The sequence below is a fragment of the Pongo abelii genome, chromosome 22, assembly GCF_028885655.2.
Source record: "Pongo abelii isolate AG06213 chromosome 22, NHGRI_mPonAbe1-v2.0_pri, whole genome shotgun sequence".
Classification (NCBI taxonomy): Eukaryota; Metazoa; Chordata; class Mammalia; order Primates; family Hominidae; genus Pongo; species Pongo abelii.
In genome coordinates, this window is record NC_072007.2 from 27,343,276 (window position 1) to 27,362,047 (window position 18,772).

The window sequence follows — 18,772 nt, forward strand, 5'->3', positions numbered from 1 at the left end:
GATAGGGATTTGCTGTGTCACCCAGGCTCACTGCAATCACGGCTCAGTGAAGCTTCAACCTCCTAGGCTCAAGTCATCCTCCCACCTCAGCCTCCCAAGTAGCTGGAACTACGGGTGCATGCCATTGCACCCTGCTAATTAAAAAAAAAAAAAAAAATTTGTAGAGACAGGATCTCCCTGCGTTGCCTGTGCTGGTCTCAAACTCCTGGGCTCAAGGAGTCCTCTTTCCTTGGCCTCCCAAAGTGCTGGGATTACAGGCATGAGCCCAGGCATGTGCCCAGCCTGCTTATATATTGTAGATTCCCAAATGCTTTCTTTCCCTTTTCTACATAGAATAATCAGGATTTCCATGGGAATTATTCAGTGTTTTATAATATCAATTTAGTGTCATATATTATAAATGAAGAGCTATTCTATTATTTCTTTTTTTTAGGGTATTAGTTACTTTGGTATTTTTTTTTGTTTTTTTGTTTTTTTTCCGATACAAGGGGTCTCGCTCTGTCACCCAGACTGGGCGTGCAGTGGTAGCATCTCGGCTCCCTGCAGTCTTTACCTCCCAGGCTCAAGTGAGCCTCCCACTTCAGCCTCCCGAGTAGCTGAGACTACAGGCATGTGTCACCACACCCTGCTAATTTTTGTATTTTTTGTAGAGATGGAGTTTCTGCATGTTGCCCACACTGGTCTCAAACTCCTGGGCTCAAGCTCTCCACCCACCTCAGCCTCCCACAGTATAGGTGTGAGCCATTGCGCCTGGCCAATTTTTTTTTTTTTAATTGATGAAACATGTTCATGATTATAACTTAGATAGTGGCTAAAGTATAATAAGAGTTGGATCTTTAGTGTTTTGCCTAGATTGAAAATATAGTAATTTACCCATGGTGTGTCTAAAAATTAAAAGAAAACCTGTGTGACACTAACTAGAAAGTTACAAATTGTCCAAATCTGCTCACCTATGTGTTATAATTGACTTCTTAGTTCAAACTGATGACCAGGCTCCACCCCGCCATCCACTGTATCCTGGTCTTTAGTAGGTTTTCTCTCTGCCTCTCTTTTTTTCAAACTAAGAGACCAATCTGGGAGTCCTCTTCTGACTTCCTTTTGTATGTTTCTTCCATCTAGGGAGGAATAAAATAGGTTTTGTATATTTTCCTGCTGCATGAAAGATCCTTTGTGGAATGCAGTAGTGTTTATAGTCTGATATGCCCCAAAATGGGTTTGCAGCAGCTACACAGTGGACCAACACCCCTGCTCCAGCTGAGGCTGTGTGGTGCAGGGGATCATGGTTACTTTCACCTTGATACACGTGAACTGGAAGCATGATTGAATTCTGGAAACATCTGTGTGGCTCAATGCCAGTTTGCTTGCATCCACTCTTGGTCTGTCTTGCTTTTAACTGGATTGTTAAATTTGGAGAGGGCTATGTTTACTAACACCTGATAACAATACATACTATAAAAATGAGTTTGTTTTCTTTTTCCTCCTTCCATAGAAATGACTTCATCTGTTATATCTGTAAAAAATGCCTCTTCAGAGTACTCTGGGACATACAGCTGTACAGTCAGAAACAGAGTGGGCTCTGATCAGTGCCTGTTGCGTCTAAACGTTGTCCCTCGTAAGTATCTTCTTTCTGTTGGTGATTTTGTTTCTGTTATCTTTATACCACCTCCTTTAGTTCAGTCAGCAAGTGTGTATTAAGGGCAAAGGGACACTGACTTTGATCAGAACACTGTGGTTTGATTATTAGCTTTTCTAGAAAAGTATATTTTATTAAAAAAACTTCGTAATGGCAATGATATATTAAGAAGGTAAGAGTTGTCAAATCAACCCTTGTACCATATTTAGCTATTATAAGTATGAGTAGCTTAGAACATTCTTATATGTTAACCAAGATAGCGTTGAATATTAAAATCTTTCAGACAGGTTTTATCATTTTAATGCTTGAAATAGATTATACAGTTCAAAGACAGTTCTTTTTATGAATTTTTCCCCCAGATCAAAAAGACTAAATAATTTGTCTCTTAAAGTTAATACATGTGATGAAATCAATCTCAAAATGTATAGCCTACCTTCAATATCTATACATGTATATATATATTTTTTTACTATTAATTCTTCTTATTTTAGCTTCAAATAAAGCTGGACTAATTGCAGGAGCCATTATAGGAACTTTGCTTGCTCTGGCGCTCATTGGTCTTATCATCTTTTGCTGTCGTAAAAAGCGCAGAGAAGAAAAATACGAAAAGGAAGTTCATCACGATATCAGGTAATTAAGTGAGACAGGAGTTGACTGATGTATACCAAATATATGTCATGTCTCTAAAGCATTAGTTCTCTTATTAACCACCCGAAGCATCTTTCTTAGGAGAATGGATGAAAGCTTTGGCCCCCTTCTTCTCAATACATTTGAAAGCATTTACTTCTAACTGCAAGTGCAGAGCTCCAACCACCATTCATTGTACCCCGCTCCCCAACCTTCTCCCCATTTTAAGAACCACTGCGAAATGATTATCTCAAGGCTGCCTGCTTCTTGAGAAGAATCCCTGCCTGCAGTGGTAGGGATGAAGTGGATATTGAGGTTTGAAAAAAAAACTGACCTGATTGTATCAAGTAATCTGGAAGTTTGTAGAACAATTGGTAGTATAATTTTTATTTTCCTTAAATATTCTAAATCAGTAGGTCTTAACGAGAAGTGTGCATATTAGATAATAGAATTTTAGAAAGTAATAACACATGACTTCACACCCTAGAAATTGACATTTGGCAGGTCTAGGGTGGGGGTCTGGACACTTGTACAGGCACACTTCAAAGTTATCGCACACTGCAATAAATCGCATGAATTTTTTTGTTTTTCCAGTGCATAAAAGGTTATGTTTATACTATATTGTAGTCTAAAATGTGCAGTAGCATTATGTGTAAAAAAACAGTGTAGATACCCCAATTAAAAAAATACTTTATTGCTAAAAAATGCTAATGATTATATGAGCCTTCAGTGAGTCTTAATCTCTCTGCTGGTGGAAGGTCGTGCCTCAGTGTTGATGAATGGTGGCTGATCAGGATGGTAGTTGCTGAAGGTTGCAGTGGCTATGGCAATTTCTTTCTTTGGTTGTTGGGTTTTTTGTTGTTTGTTTTCTGAGACAAGGTCTCGCTCTCTGTTGCCCAGGCTGGAGTGGAGTGGTGCAGTTATGGCCCACTGCAGCCTCTGCCCCCTGGGTTCAAGTGATCCTCCCACCTCAGCTTCCCAAGTATCTGGGACTACAGGCATGAGCCACCACACCTGACTAATTCTCATATTTTTTTGTAGAGATGGGGTTTCACCATGTTGCCAAGGCTGGTCTCGAACTCCTGGGCTGCATTAGCTCCTGCCAAGATGTCAACCTGTCCTTTAAAGCTTTGAAGCCAGGCACTGACATCTTTAGCCATTAAAGGCCTAGATGGTGTCTTCTTCCAGTAGAAGTCTGTTTTGTCTCTATTGAAAATCTGTTACTTAGTGTAGTTACCTTCATCAACGATCTTTTAACTAGATCTTCTGGATAACTTTCTGTAGCTTCTTCATCAGCACTTTGTTGCTTCACTTTGTATTTTTATGTTATGGAAACAGCCATTTTCCCTAAACTCATTAACCAGCCTCTGTTAACTTCCAACTTTTCTTCTGCAGCTGCTTTAGCTCTCTCAGCCTTGATAGAATTGAATAGAATAGAGTTAGGGTCTTGCTCTGGATTGGGCTTTGGTGTAAGGGAATATTGTGACTATTTTGATCCTCTATCCAGACCACTAAATTTTCTCCATATCAGCAATAAGACTGCTTCACTTTCTTATCAGTCACGTGTTCACTGGAGTAACACTTTGACTTTACTTTAAGAACTTTTTCTTTGCATTTACAATTTTGTTTGGCTGTTTGGTGCAAGATACTAGCTTTCAACCACTCTTGGTTTTCAACATGCTGTCCTCACTAAGGTTAATTATTTCTGGGTTTTGATTTAAAGAGAGCCTTGCTGATGATTGCTTGACTCCAGGAGTTTGAGCTTGCAGTGAGCTAGGATCGCACCACTTGCACCCTAGCCTGGTTGACAGATCGAGACTGTCTCAAAATACATAAAATAATTTTTTAAAAAGTAGAGCCATGATAACTATTCCTTTTACTTGAACACTTAGAGGTCATTGTAGGGTTATTAAGTGGCCTAATTTCAGTATTATTGTGTCTCAGGAAATAGGGAGGCCTGAGGGAGGGGTGAGAGATGGGGAGGATGTTGGGGGGGATGGCCAGAACACACACAACATTTATTAAGTTGGCTGTCTCTTATGGGCATCGTTCATGGTGCCCCAAAACAATTAAAATAGTAACATCAAAGATCACTGATCACAGATCACCCTAACAGGTATGATTATGAGAAAGTTTGAATTGTTGTGAGAATTTCCAAAATGCAACACAGACATGAAGTGAGCACATGCTGTTGGAAAAATGGTACTGGTGGCCGGGCACGGTGGCTCACACCTGTAATCCCAGCACTTTGGGAGGCCGAGGCAGGCTGATCACGAGGTCAGGAGATAGAGACCATCCTGGCTAACACGGTGAAACCCCGTCTCTACTAAAAATACAAAAATTAGCTGGGCGCGGTGGCGGGCGCCTGTAGTCCCAGCTACTGGGGAGGCTGAGGCAAGAGAATGGCGTGAACCTGGGAGGTGGAGCTTGCAGTGAGCCGAGATCATGCCACTGCACTCCAGCCTGGGTAACAGAGCAAGACTCTGTCTCAAAAAAAAAAAAAAAGGCACTGGTACATTTGCTTGACACAAGGTTACCACAAACCTTCAATTTGTAAAAAAAAAAAAAAAACAAATGCAGTAAGTATCTATGAAGTGTAATAAAAGCAAGGCACAATGAAACGAGTATGGCTGTATTTTTTAAATGCACCAAAGATAACTCATATACACAGTTATTCTTCGGTATCCGTGGAGGACCTCCTGCAGATACCAAAATCCAAGGGTGCTCAAGTCCCTGATATAAAATGGCGGCCAGGCGCAGTGACTCACGCCTGTAATCCCAGCACTTTGGGAGGCGGAGATGGGAGGATCATTTGAGCCCAGGAGTTCAAGACACCAACCTGAGCAAGATGTCTCTATTTAAAAAAAAGGAAAAAGAAAAAGATACAATGTATATAACCTGCACACATTCTTCTGTATACTTGGAGTCATCTCTAGATCACTTATAATACCTAATATAATGTAAATACTATGTAAATAATTGTTATAATGTATTGTTTAGGGAATAATGACAAGAAAAAAATGTACATGTTAGGTATTTTAAAAATATTAAAACAAAATTTTCTATACGTGGTTTGTTGGCTTCACAGATGTGGAACCCGTGGATATGGAGGGCCAATTGAGCTCTCTGTCAGTGTTTGGTATGAAAATTCTTATGCCTAAATTCCCAGCAAACTTAAATCTGTAGTGGTTTCAGCTAAGGTTTTAGATAACTTTAATAGAAAAAGAATTTTTTCCTTTTTTTAAAAATTTTAAAATTTATTATTTATTTCTCTTTTTTTGAGACAGAGTCTCACTCTGGTGCCCAGGCTGGAGTGCCGTGGCGCGATCTTGGCTCACTGCAACTTCTGCCTCCTGGGTTCAAGAGAGTCTCCTGCCTCACCCTCCAGAGTAGCTGGGATTACAGGCACCTGCCACCAAGCCCGGCTAATTTTTGTATTTTTGGTAGTGATGGGGTTTTGCCATATTGGCCAGGCTAGTCTTGAACTCCTGACCTCAAGTGATCTGCCCACCTCAGCTTCCCAAAGTGCCAGGATTACGGGTGTGATTAAGATAGAAATATATCTGTAGGTGTTAGTGTTTTCTCAACTATAAAGTGTTACATGGCTTTAACTAGATTATCTTGACCAGTGATACTAGAATATGAAACTATTTGAGATTTGTATTTTGTAAGACAACATTCTAGAATCATCTACATTTGTGTAAATACCATATTTCATTAAGTGTGAAGTTATAACTCTTTAATCAAAATGACAGATTGGAGACAGATACACAATTTATGACGTTATGGCTTGTAATTTTTGCTTTTTTGTGACACACACACACACTTTTATATGTTTAGTACCTAAATACAGGCTCTTATCCATGATTCATAGCTTGCATAATTGTAGGTTTTTAGAAACTTATTCTCTTGACATGTATTGGGGATTTTGCTTTCCAGGGAAGATGTGCCACCTCCAAAGAGCCGTACGTCCACTGCCAGAAGCTACATCGGCAGTAATCATTCATCCCTGGGATCCATGTCTCCTTCCAACATGGAAGGATATTCCAAGACTCAGTATAACCAAGTACCAAGTGAAGACTTTGAACGCACTCCTCAGAGTCCGACTCTCCCACCTGCTAAGGTAGCTGCCCCTAATCTAAGTCGAATGGGCGCGATTCCTGTGATGATTCCAGCACAGAGCAAGGATGGGTCTATAGTATAGAGCTTCCATACGTCTCATCTGTGCTCTCCGTGTTCCTTTCCTTTTTTTGATATATCAAAACCTATTCTGGTCTAAATTTTGTTACTAGCCTCAAAATACATCAAAAAATAAGTTAATCAGGAACTGTACGGAATATATTTTTAAAAATTTTTGTTTGGTTATATTGAAATAGTTACAGGCATTAAAGTTAGTAAAGACAAGTTTACCATCTGAAAAAGCTAGATTTTCTTTAAGAGGTTGATTATAAAGGTTTCTAAATTTATCAGTACCAAAGTAAGATGTAGCACTTTGAATATGAAATCATAGGTGAAGACATTGGTGAACTTACTTGCATACCAAGTTGATACTTGAATAACCATCTGAAAGTGGTACTTGATAATTTTTACCATTATTTTTAGGATGTGTATTTCATTTATTTATGGCCCATCAGTCTCCCCCAAATTAGTACAGAAATATCCATGACAAAATTACTTATGTATGTTTGTACTTGTTTTTACAGCTCCTTTGAAAACTCTGTGTTTGTAATATCTCTAAAAATATAGAAAACACTACAGTGGTTTAGAAATTACTAATTTTACTTCTAAGTCATTCATAAACCTTGTCTATGAAATGACTTCTTAAATATTTAGTTGATAGACTGCTACAGGTAATAGGGACTTAGCAAGCTCTTTTATATGCTAAAGGAGCATCTATCAGATTAAGTTAGAACATTTGCTGTCAGCCACATACTGAGATGACACTAGGTGCAATAGCAGGGATAGATTTTGTTGGTGAGTAGTCTCATGCCTTGAGATCTGTGGTGGTCTTCAAAATGGTGGCCAGCCAGACCAAGGATGTAGTATCTCATAGTTCGCAGGTGATATTTTTCTTATTAGAAAAATATTATAACTCATTTATTGTTTGACAATTATAGATTGAAATTTCCTAATTTATTCTAAATTTTAAGTGGTTCTTCCGTCTCAGTGCTTTATGTTGTTGTTTTTGGATGGTGTTACATATTATATGTTCTAGAAACATGTAATCCTAAATTTACCCTCTTGAATATAATCCCTGGATGATATTTTTTATCATAAATGCAGAATAATCAAATACATTTTAAGCAAGTTAAGTGTCCTCCATCAATTCTGTATTCCAGACTTGGGAGGATGTACAGTGGCTGTTGTGTGATCAAACATGTCTCTGTGTAGTTCCAGCAAATCAAGCTGAGCTTTGAAAAAGTTTGAGTCTTAGTTTTGTGAAAGTGATTTATTCTTAAAAAAAAAAGAAAGAAAGAAAAAGAAAAAAAGATAAGAAAAAGGAGTAAAGGGACTACTCCTCCTTGCCAAATGTGCTAAATATCATTTTAGGAGAAGAAAGTGGATTTATTGTATTTCCCTTAAGATTGTGAGGGAGTGTGGATATAGTGGAATGAGCCAACAGTTTCTTTATAATAAATACGGTCTGCAATAAATTATTTCACTAGCTCTAAAACCTTTCCCTAGATTTTAGTAGGGAGTTGGTTTCTGTTAATATCTTTGGGTGCTGTGGTGGTAAATGCTACATTATAAACGGTGGCATGTATTTACAGGTAGAGTATTGTGTGTACACTTTTTAATGGTAAACTTAAGCTGAATGTGTAATGGATTTGTGTATAGTTTTACATATTTGGAAGCATTTTAAAAACAGGTTTTAACCTTACGTAAAATTACTTTTATACTCGTGTTAACATTTTCATCTGTGCCTTTTGGGTAATTTAATTTCTGTTATGAATTTCTGGTGCCTATGATCTAGCTATCACCTACCTGAAAGGTGCTTAGAGGTGAAGGTACTGTTTCTAAAAACACATCACTGTGATACCTTTCTATCCTCACATTTTCAAGCTTGCCTCTTTTCTGTTCTTTGTGGATATAACTTAAGCGATTGTGTTATTCATAAAGATTTAGAAATTTCAATATTCCCAACACTCTGACTATGTTTCTGATTTTATAACAGTAGCCATTTTTGAATGTCAGATGTTTGGCCTGTTTTATATGAATAAAGTTTATTTATAAAATATTATAAAAATAAGTAAATAAACAGAACATTAATAATAAAATTTTGGTTCTTCCTATTCCTGACTTTCATATAATGAACATTATCCTATTGATCTAAGTAGAAGTTATCATAGAAAGTGGACACGTATAAGACTTTCCTTCCTTTTTTTGTTTTTAATAATATATGAGGAACAAGATTTTCTTCCCGAGGACATTGTTTTAAAGGCTTAAGTCTCACTGTAAAATTCTGCCAGCCAAATAGTACCAATACATTTTCAAGTAGTTCTCACTGATAATTTAGTTGAACCAGAGATCAAATATTTGCTCCCGAATTACTACTGGTAATCAAGTAGTTGAACAAAAAATTACTAAAGCATTTCAGTTAGATCAGTCAAGGACAGTACTGCATCTGTTTTTTTTTTTGTTTTTTTTTTTAAGACGGAGTCTCGCTCTGTCGCTCAGGCTGGAGTGCAGTGGCGTGATCTCGGCTCACTGCAAGCTCTGCCTCCCAGGTTCATGCCATTCTCCTGCCTCAGCCTCCCGAGCAGCTGGGACTACAGGCACCCACCACCATGCCCGGCTAAGTTTTTGTATTTTTAGTAGAGACAGGGTTTCACCGTGTTAGCCAGGATGGTCTCAATCTCCTGACCTCATGATCCGCCTGCCTCGGCCTCCCAAAGTGCTGGGATTACAGGTGTGAACCACTGCGCCCGGCCCAGTACTACATCTTAACAGCAAAGCCATTTTATTCTACTTTATAACTGAGAGACTTGATACCATCCATCTCTTTAGGTTACAGAGGATAATTTGAAGAGAAATGATACTGTAGAATATATAGTTCTGTACTTTTTTTTTTTTTTTTTAAGAGATGGGGTTTCACTATTGCTCAGGCTGGTCTCAAACTGCTGCGCTCAAGAGATCCTCCTGCCTTGGCCTCCCAAATTGCTGGGATTACAGGTGTGAGCCGCAGCATCCAGCCAGTTCTGTACTTTGAATATGGAGTAGTTTACAGCTATTTTTTTTCTTACTGGCAATCTTAACTAATATGATTCCCTTATTAGAGAGCCTCTCATTCCCCCACCCCCAAAAATGTCTGTTATTCATGACAGTAACCAATTATTCTGAACTAATTGCTTCTTTTTAATTTGAGCTATCTGCCATGGACTTTCTAAAATGGAAACACAGCCTGAGTGTATCTTAGGGAGAGTTTGATTGAAAAAATCCAAATCACTATCCATATAGATCATGGATATAAAGAGATACCTGATTTTTATTAAAAGGATACCTTTTCAAATTTAAGAGTTAATCTTGGAAATTTGGAACAAGTAAAGGGGCAAGTAAACCTTTTGATTAAATATAAAAGGAACTCATTGCATGAAGTCGACTATCAAATTCTGTGATGTGTGGCTTCTTAAAAATATTCTCAGTGTCTTTTGTGTGCGTGCAGCATGTACATTTGGTGTTATGTGAATGTTAAGAGTTTTTTCTTCTAATTTTCACTTCAGCAGCGTTTAGGGCTTTCAGATGCCTTATTCCAGTGTGAACAGAAAAAGTTCATATTTTATGTGGTTAATGCTTTGATGTGTCACGTAAAGAGTAGTTTGTAGAAAATGTTGGCACAATTTTAACTTCTTAGTGGCTTGTGACATTATATATTATATATATATGTACATATATCTTTATAACATTCCTGTGTTTAGTGTAAATGTTCTGGGCAAGTTTTAAAATTTTGAATGCCTTTGGATATTCCAGCAATAAAGGCATCATGTTCTGCAATAGGATTTCTTACTCATTTACCTATTTTAACACTAAAATAGACCACAACTGAGCACAAATTCCTTTTATAAATGTTATAGAAGCAGGGAAGAATAATAAACACATTTGTGAATTGTGGTTCAGTTTATTTATCTTTAGGGAAGGCTGATCATTTATCTTATAGCAGATAACCCAGCCTCTTATTCATTAAGGTTAACTTTTATAATTTATCTTATTTTATAATTTAAGAATATAGTACATATCAGTTGGGTTTGGTTTTAGTCATCGAGACTAAAAGCTCCATCCAAACAGAACTTTGTGTTTTCTGCTAACTTATTTAATGACACAAGTTTTAAGAGAACCACAATTCATTGATTCACTTATTCTTTTCCCTAATTGTGAATTTTAATGATAAATACACCTGTACTACTGAGGAAAGTATTCTGACACTTCACATGTGCAAAGTATAGGACTGACAGTGTCAGTTTCAGATTTTGTATGTACGATTTCTGGCTTATATATCCAATGGTGCAGATTTTGAAATTTGTAAGAACAAAATTTGTTAAGAAAAACAACTTGCTCTAGTTTTGTGACCTTGTGTACTTTTGAAATAAAATCAAGAAAGCAGTTCTCTGCCTCATGGTGTGGCTTTATTGTGCCTTTTATATGATGTCCACTAAAGCTTTAATATTTTATTCCTCCCTGCTTGCTGTGTCATGGTTTCCTTTCCCCCCGTGTATCCTCTAAACAGAAAGAATAAAGATTGCAACAATCATATTAATACATTATTGAAAACATGTCAAGCATACAGACCATTATCTCCCCATTCCTGTGTGCTTATATAACAGTATATACTATTTGGGATGGAAACCGCCAACGTTCTGTGATCATTTCAGAATTTACAGTATAAACTCAAACATTTTTCAGATATATTGCCCAATGTGTGTATATATACACAGATATGAGGCTGGGAAGTCAAAGATCAAGGCACTGGCAGATTTGGTGTCTGGTGAGAGCTTACCTTCTATTTCAAAGATGGCGTGTCTTGCTGTATTCTCACATGACAGAAAGGAGGAAAGCTTCCTCTAGCCTCTTTCATAAGGCCGTTAATGCTATGCATGAGAGTGGAGTCCTCCTGACTTGATCACTTCCCAAAGGGGCCCCCACATCTGAGTGCTATCACGTTGGGTATTAAGATTTCAACATAATGGTGAGATTTGGGCTTCTGGCTAATAAAATGTATATATCAACATGAGAATTTTAGGGAGGCACAGATATTCGAACCAAAGTAACATCTCATTATGGCTTAAAGTATTTTCATTGACTGTAAATGTTGATTTCAGGAAAAACCAGAATGTGCCATTGATGCTACTGTAAGAAGCACGTTGAAGAATATTTTGTTTATACTAGGGTTTCTCAACCTCAGCACTATTAACATTTTGGGCTGGATAATTCTTTGTTGCAGGGGACTGTCCTGTGCATTGCAAGATGTTTGGCAGCACCCCTGGCTTCCACCCACTGGATATCAGTAGCACCCTGGTCCACCCCACCACAGCATCCCCACCACAGTTGTGACGATAAAAAGCATTTCCAAACATTACCAAATATCTCCCCTGGGGTTGAAGCCAAATCGCCTCCTTTTGAGAACCACTGATTTATACGATGTGAAATTTTCTACTCGGGGATTAAAAGGTGAAGGGCATAGGACTTAGAGTCAGGCATGTTTAAATACCACTTATTACTAGTTGCTTCACTTTGCTTCAGTTTCCTAGTGCTTAAAATGGTACAAAATACCTACTTCACAGGGGATGTTGGAAGATTTCAAAGAGACAGAATTGATATAATAATGAAAGTTCTTTGTATTTATCCTTGATAGCTGGGATGCTGATAATGATAAAAACTTTCAAAGAATTGAGATTACAGTACAATATGCTAAGTGGAACTGAGAATAATTAAATGCCTTTCATTTAGACCATATTTTAATCTTATAGCTCTAATGGCTGGATCATATTTCTGGTTAACAAATGGCAAAGCTGATTAAACTGAGACAACATTGGGTATGAAGTAACTTATTATTCAGTAAAAATAGTGTAAGTCTAAGGCATAATCAAAGATAATTTCAAGATGCAATGATACCAACAGTGAAAAAATCAAGAAGCTAGTCCAAGAAACTAAGCTCAGTTTTTCTGCTGGTATTTCCAAAATATAAGTCAAACATACTTTGTTACTTAGATGATTTTTAAATTGTGTTAAATATTTATAGGGGGAAAAGTTGCTACTCTAAGGTAACTATACAAAAAGAAGCTATTAGGTTTTCCAAATTAGGGATACTTCTGGACCCTCCTCAATGTCAGCACAGGTCTTTTATGGCACAAAACCTTTGCATTCTAATTGTTTCACATGCTTGATATACCTCCTTCAGTAACCTGAAGGTGATTTACCCACCTCAGTCCCCACTGCATAAGTCTGTGACTTCCAAATTGCTCAGTAAATGCTGAGTGGATATTTAGTAAGAAACCTATGGACACTAGGGACAAATACGTGTTCATTAAATATGCATCATATACTCTGCAAGGCACCTGGCCTGGTCTTTTCAAAAAGGCAGTATTGGCCAGGTTCGGTGGCTCACGCCTGTAATCCCAGCACTTTGGGAGGCCAAGGCAGGTGGATCACTTGAGGTCAGGAGTTCGAGACCAGCCTGTCCAATATGGTGAAACCCCATCTCTACTAAAAATACAAAAAAAAAAAAAAAAATTAGGCAGGCATGGTGGTGCATGCCTGTAATCCTAACTACCTGGGAGGCTGAAGTGGGAGGGTTGCTTGAACCTGGGAGGCAGAGGTTGCAGTGAGCCGAGATCGCGCCACTGCACACTCCAGCCTGGGTGACAGGGCGAGACTCCGTCTCAAAAAGAAAAGGGCAGTATCATGAGAAAAAGGATGAGTATGTACAATGAGGGGAAAGGCTGCACTTGGCTTAAAGAGTTAACTTGCCCAAATACAGCATGGGGTTACCTGACTCAGTAGTAGCGAACATGGAAACAAAACTCATTATAAGAAGCATTTTAGAAATATATTTCTAAAGCCCTTCTGACGGTTGCCCGCTGAGTAGGTCTAGGGTGAAATCAGTGACTCTTCTCTCCCAGATTATTTCAATAATTAACCAACTTAGGGAGCCTCTGAGTGCTTAGGAAACCCTTTGCAGATGACTGATTTCCATGCTGAGGCACTAACTAATGTTAAGTTTTTTTCCCTTGGGCTTCACAAAATTGCAGACTCTTAGTGTGGTTGAAAAAAAAAATACCTGCTTAAAAATTGTTGTTTAATTTTGGTATACTAATAATATATCTTAGTATCAGAATTTGAGGTGATCTGCTAAAATACCGAAAACAATTTCTTAGAAGATTTTAGCTTTCCAAAAGACCTAAAGAGTATTCTGTCAGTCTTTTTAAACGGATAGTCTTCTGAAATGCCTAGTCATTTACAGGTAATTTCTATGTGTGATTGTATTAGCTGTAACAAATGGCTACAAATTGCTTGAAGAACAGAAATGTGTTATAGTTCTGGAGCTGGAAGTCCAAAATCAAGGTGTTGGCAAGATTGGTTCCTTCTGAGGGCTGTGAGGGAAGGATCTGCTCCAGACCCGTGTCTTTGGCTTGTAGGTGACCATTTTCTCCATCTCTCTTCCCTCTATGCATGTCTGTCACCGTGTGTACATTTCCATTTTTTTAAGGACACCAGTCACTGAATTAGGACCTACCCATATAACCGCATCTCAACTAATTGCATCCGTAGCAAATCTGTTTCCAAACAAGGTCACATTCTGAGATTCTGGGGAATCTGACTTCAACATAGGAATTTAGAGGATGGGGACACTTCAACCCATAACAGTAATGATGACTGCACATTATGAGAGAGACTAATAAGATAGTGTGCATTGGTATAAAACATGTACCCAGAGGGTTCTCTGTTTAACTTTCAATGGCATAATAACAGCATCAACACCTAAATAACTATGCCAACATAGTTATTTCATGATCCTGAACTGCCTCCGCCTGCCCCAGGAATATACTATCTTTATTTCAAATATGGGTGACTTTGTTGACTTCACATCGCTTGTCAAGTGAAAAAGTAGTTGATGAAACGGTTATGAGGCTGGGCACGGTGGCTCACACCTGTAATCTTTGCACTTTGGGAGGCCGAGGTGAGTGGATCACTTGAGGCCAGCAGTTCGAGACCAGCCTGTCCAACATGGTGAAACCCCATGTCTACTAAAAATAGAAAAATTAGCTGGGTGGTGGCGCATGCCTGTAATCCCAGTTACTCGGGAGGCTGAGGCAAGAGGATTGCTTGAACCCAGGAGGCGGAGGCTGCAGTGAGCCGAGATCGTGCCTCTGCACTCCAGCCTGGGCAACAGAGCAGACCCTGTAAAAGAGAAGAAAAGATTATGAATTTGTCTTTTTAAGTGAATCTTGCTGACAAGATAAAACTACTTTTTGAGGGAAGTAAAGCTTAGAGGAACTTCTACATTTCACACTTGATCTTAGCCAAAAGGCCAGGAAGTGATAAGAACTTCTACATTTTAAGTTATTCACAAGATAACTATTAATGAACCTGAAATAGTTTGTAAAGTATTTCAGAAAGGTAATGCACAAAGTATGGAGTGAAATCTAACCCTCTCACCCGTATTTCCCAGTTTCTGTCCCCACTTCCCCTTCAAAAGGCATTAACTGATTGCTTCAATTTTGGTAATTTTTGAATAGGTCATCTGTTTCATAGAATAAAATTCAAAAGGTCTGAGTATATAGTGAAAAATATGATCAGTTTTTATTTACCCTTCTAGGAATGCTCTAAACATATTCCAGTACTTGTGTATGTGTGTTTGTGAGTTTATCCTGAATATTTATTTAAAAAAGTTATCAGTGAATGGATTGGTCATGATGGGTGAGTGGATATTAGGTTTTCGGTTGGAGCAGCTGTGTGGGAAATTATGATACTAAACTAGGAAAGACAGAAGGATTAGCAAATTTGAAAGCAGAATCCTGTTTTAGCCATGCAACATATAAAATGTCTGTTAGAATCCAGGCATGATGATAGGAGGCAGGTGAATTACCAACTTGGACCTAAGTAGAAAATTCCGAAATGGAGAGAAAATTTGGCAGTTTTAAGCCTTAAGGCAGATTTTAGACAGGAATAGATGAAGTCATCATCTCAGAGAATGCAGAGAGAAGCAAAGGCAGTCGTCAGAGCGCTAATTCTTTGAATGTTCGGAAGTGAAGCTAAGGAAATCAGTTTTGAGCATGTTGAGTTTGAGAAGTTTGTTAGATATGCAAATGGAGATGTCGAATAGATACCTAGATGTATCTGGAGTAGGAGAGAGGACTGGAGATAGAAAAATGTTGATTACCAAGAATGAGTGTGATATAAACAAGTGCCCAAACTATGGGCACTTCACTCAAATAGGAAGTAAGGAAATGGAAAAATATGGAATATATATATATTACATACACACACACACACACACACACAGTAGGGAAATGGAAAAATATGGAATATATATATTACATATACACACACACACACACACACACACCCCCACACACCCACACACACACATACATACCTAAGGGTTGATATTTAGGGGTCCAATGCTGTCAGCCAGTGAGAAAGATAATATTCCTGGCAATCTTGAATAAAGTGTCTCATTCTATCTACTGCTCCTCCTGTTGGGAAGGCTTTTCTGTTTTTTGTTTTGTTTTGTTTTTTTGAGACAGGGTCCTGCGCTATTGCCCAGGTCGGAGTGCAGTGGTGCGATTATAGCTCACTGTAGCCTCGATCTTCTTTGCTCAGCAATACTCCTGCCTCAGCCTCTCAAGTAGCTGGGATAACAGGTGTGCCAACATGCCTGGCTAATTTTTTTGATTTTTGGTAGAGAGAGGTCTTGCTGTGTTGCCCGGGCTGGTTTTGAGCTCCTGAACTCAAGTGATACCCCTGCCTCGGCCTCCTAAGTCCTGGGATTACAGGTGTGAGCCACCATGCCTGTCCTCAATTGTAAAAAAATTTTTTTTTTTTTTTTTTTTGAGACGGAGTCTTGCTCGCCCAGGCTGGAGTGCAGTGGCGCGATCTCTGCTCACTGCAAGCTCCACCACCCGGGTTCATGCCATTCTCCTGCCTCAGCCTCCCAAGTAGCTGGGACTACAGGCGTCCACCACCAAGCCCGCCTAATTTTTTTTTGTATTTTTAGTAGAAACGGGGTTCACTGTGTTAGTCAGGATGGTCTCGATCTCCTGACCTCGTGATCCACCCGCCTCAGCCTCCCAAAGTGCTGGGATTAATTTGTAAAATTTTTAAAGTTAAAAGAAAAATGATTTTAGGCTGGGCGCAGTGGCTCACGCCTGTAATCCCAGCACTTTGGGAGGCCGGAGGCTGGTGGATCACCTGAGGTCAGGAGTTCAAGACCAGCCTGACCAACATGGTGAAACCCTGTCTCTACTAAAAATACAAAAATTAGCCAGGCGTGGTGGTGGGTGCCTGTAGTCCCAGCTACTTGGGAGGCTGAGGCAGGAGAATCACTTGAACCTGGGAGGCAGAGGTTGCAGTGAGCCGAGATCATGCCACTGCACTCCAGCCTGGGTGACAGACCATGACTCCATCTCAAAAAAAAAAAAAAAGTTTTTAAGGGCTTTGAAAAGGAGGAAAAAGAAACATTCCCAACAGGGTTCCATTGATTGAACAAATTTAATTTGGTACAAATGCAGTAAGTGCTTAATAGGCTGTTGGCAAGGAGATAGGGAATCCTCCAAAAATACTTTGGTCAGGATAACACCATAAAAGGAGCTTGGGAGATAGCCAGCTCTGGTTCCATCTCTGGCTTCACTACTTACTAGCTGGATGACCTTAGACAAACCACTTAACCTCTCTATACTCCTTTACCTCACGAATAAAATAGGATAATAGTATCTACCTTGTAGTATCTATCCCAATTTTTATGGGATTGCTGTTTACATATGTCAAGTATACAGGCTGGCACCTGGTCAGTGCTCAGTTAAGTGTTTTAGCTTTTAGCATCGTTATTATTCTTGTATTATACTAGTAATATTTGTCTCATATCTCACTAATATAAGGTGACTGTATCCCACTTTTCCGGGGGTAGATTTATGTCTGTTACTTCGGTGTAATTGATAACAGCAATAAATCATTTGCTCTCAAAAGTATGTTGGATTGGGCAGTAAGATTTATGGTTACCCTGCCTTTGGGATTTTTACAGTAACTCGGAAGTAGTCCCTTGGTGTTATGTACTAACCATGAGAAAAATAAATGTCTCTACTCACACTTTCTCTGTCACTGTTCAATCAAAGGCAGAACCAGCAGGTCCAAAGATAGTGAGTTATCTCCATTAAATGTTCACAGTTACAGGTCAAGCTCTTTGTTCTAGTCTTTTGCCCCTTCTCACTTCTGCACTTGACTAGTCTTTATTTTAAAACAAAAAACAAAAAAGCACTATATTTATAGTTAAATATGTTACATTTCCATGCTGTTTAGACTATCTCCAAAACTCTAGGATATACACCAGTGCTGCTATAATGTGTGACATCATTTACTGTGTTATATCAAAATACCTGCCAGTAACGAGAACTATTGAAATAATTTCTCTATAAGCCAGCATGTGTTTAATTCATTTATTATCCAAATTCAAATTTGATTTTCATCATCTGACTTGATTGTGAAATATTTAAAAAATTGTTTTCCAGCCTGGCGCAGTAGCTCACACCTGTAATCCCAGCACTTTGGGAGGCCAAGGAGGGTGGATTGCTTGAGCCTAGGCGTTCAAAACCAGCCTAGGCAACATTAGCGAAACCCCGTCTCTACAGAAAATACAAAAATTAGCTGGATGTGGTGGCACATGCCTGTAGTCCCAGCTATTTGCCAGGCTGAGGTGAGAGAATCACTTGAGCTCAGGAGGTCAGGGCTGCAGTGAGCTGTGAGTGTGCTTCTGCACTTCAGTCTGGGCTACAGAGTGAGAAGCTGTCTCGAAAAAAAAAAAAAAAAATTGTTTCCTTGTTAAGATAACACTGTGACCAATAGTAAATGAATTTTAAAATATTTTACCTGACATCATCATCAAAACCTGTCTGTCCTATTTCACTTCTGGCATATCTAAATATATATGTTTTATTTTTAAAGTGCATGTTCTCTGATTTTTTTTCTACTTAATATTATTGTATCATAAACATCTGTTGTTGGAAGTATTTCATATATATCCATTTTAATGAAGCGTGATGTTTCATTAAGTTGATGTTCTATAACTCATCATTTTCTTATTTGTGGACCTAGAGATTGTTTTTAATTTTATATCATATGTAATGTTGCATTCCTGGAGTCTTTTTCATTCTTTTGAGCATTCAGAGCACAGGTATTAAGACAATGGGTTGTTGGGAAAAATGAAATGAAATTTAAGTGAAACCACTTTTTCTCACACGTCAGACCATTCTGCAAGCTTTTTTTTTTTTTTTTTTTAATTGATGCATTGATCTCTAGAACACA

The 18,772-nt window shown here is 38.5% G+C and overlaps 1 protein-coding gene across 2 annotated transcripts in view; it reads left to right on the top strand.

Annotated features, from left to right (window-relative positions):
* Positions 1-18,772, top strand: part of CXADR (CXADR Ig-like cell adhesion molecule) — an 81,668-nt gene that overhangs the window by 46,086 nt on the left and 16,810 nt on the right. The window contains exons 5-7 of one of the 2 annotated variants that reach the window (XM_024239240.3): positions 1,490-1,612; positions 2,125-2,263; positions 6,200-6,383. In XM_024239240.3, coding sequence (XP_024095008.1) covers positions 1,490-1,612; positions 2,125-2,263; positions 6,200-6,383 — 446 coding nt within the window. 2 annotated transcript variants of the gene reach the window in all.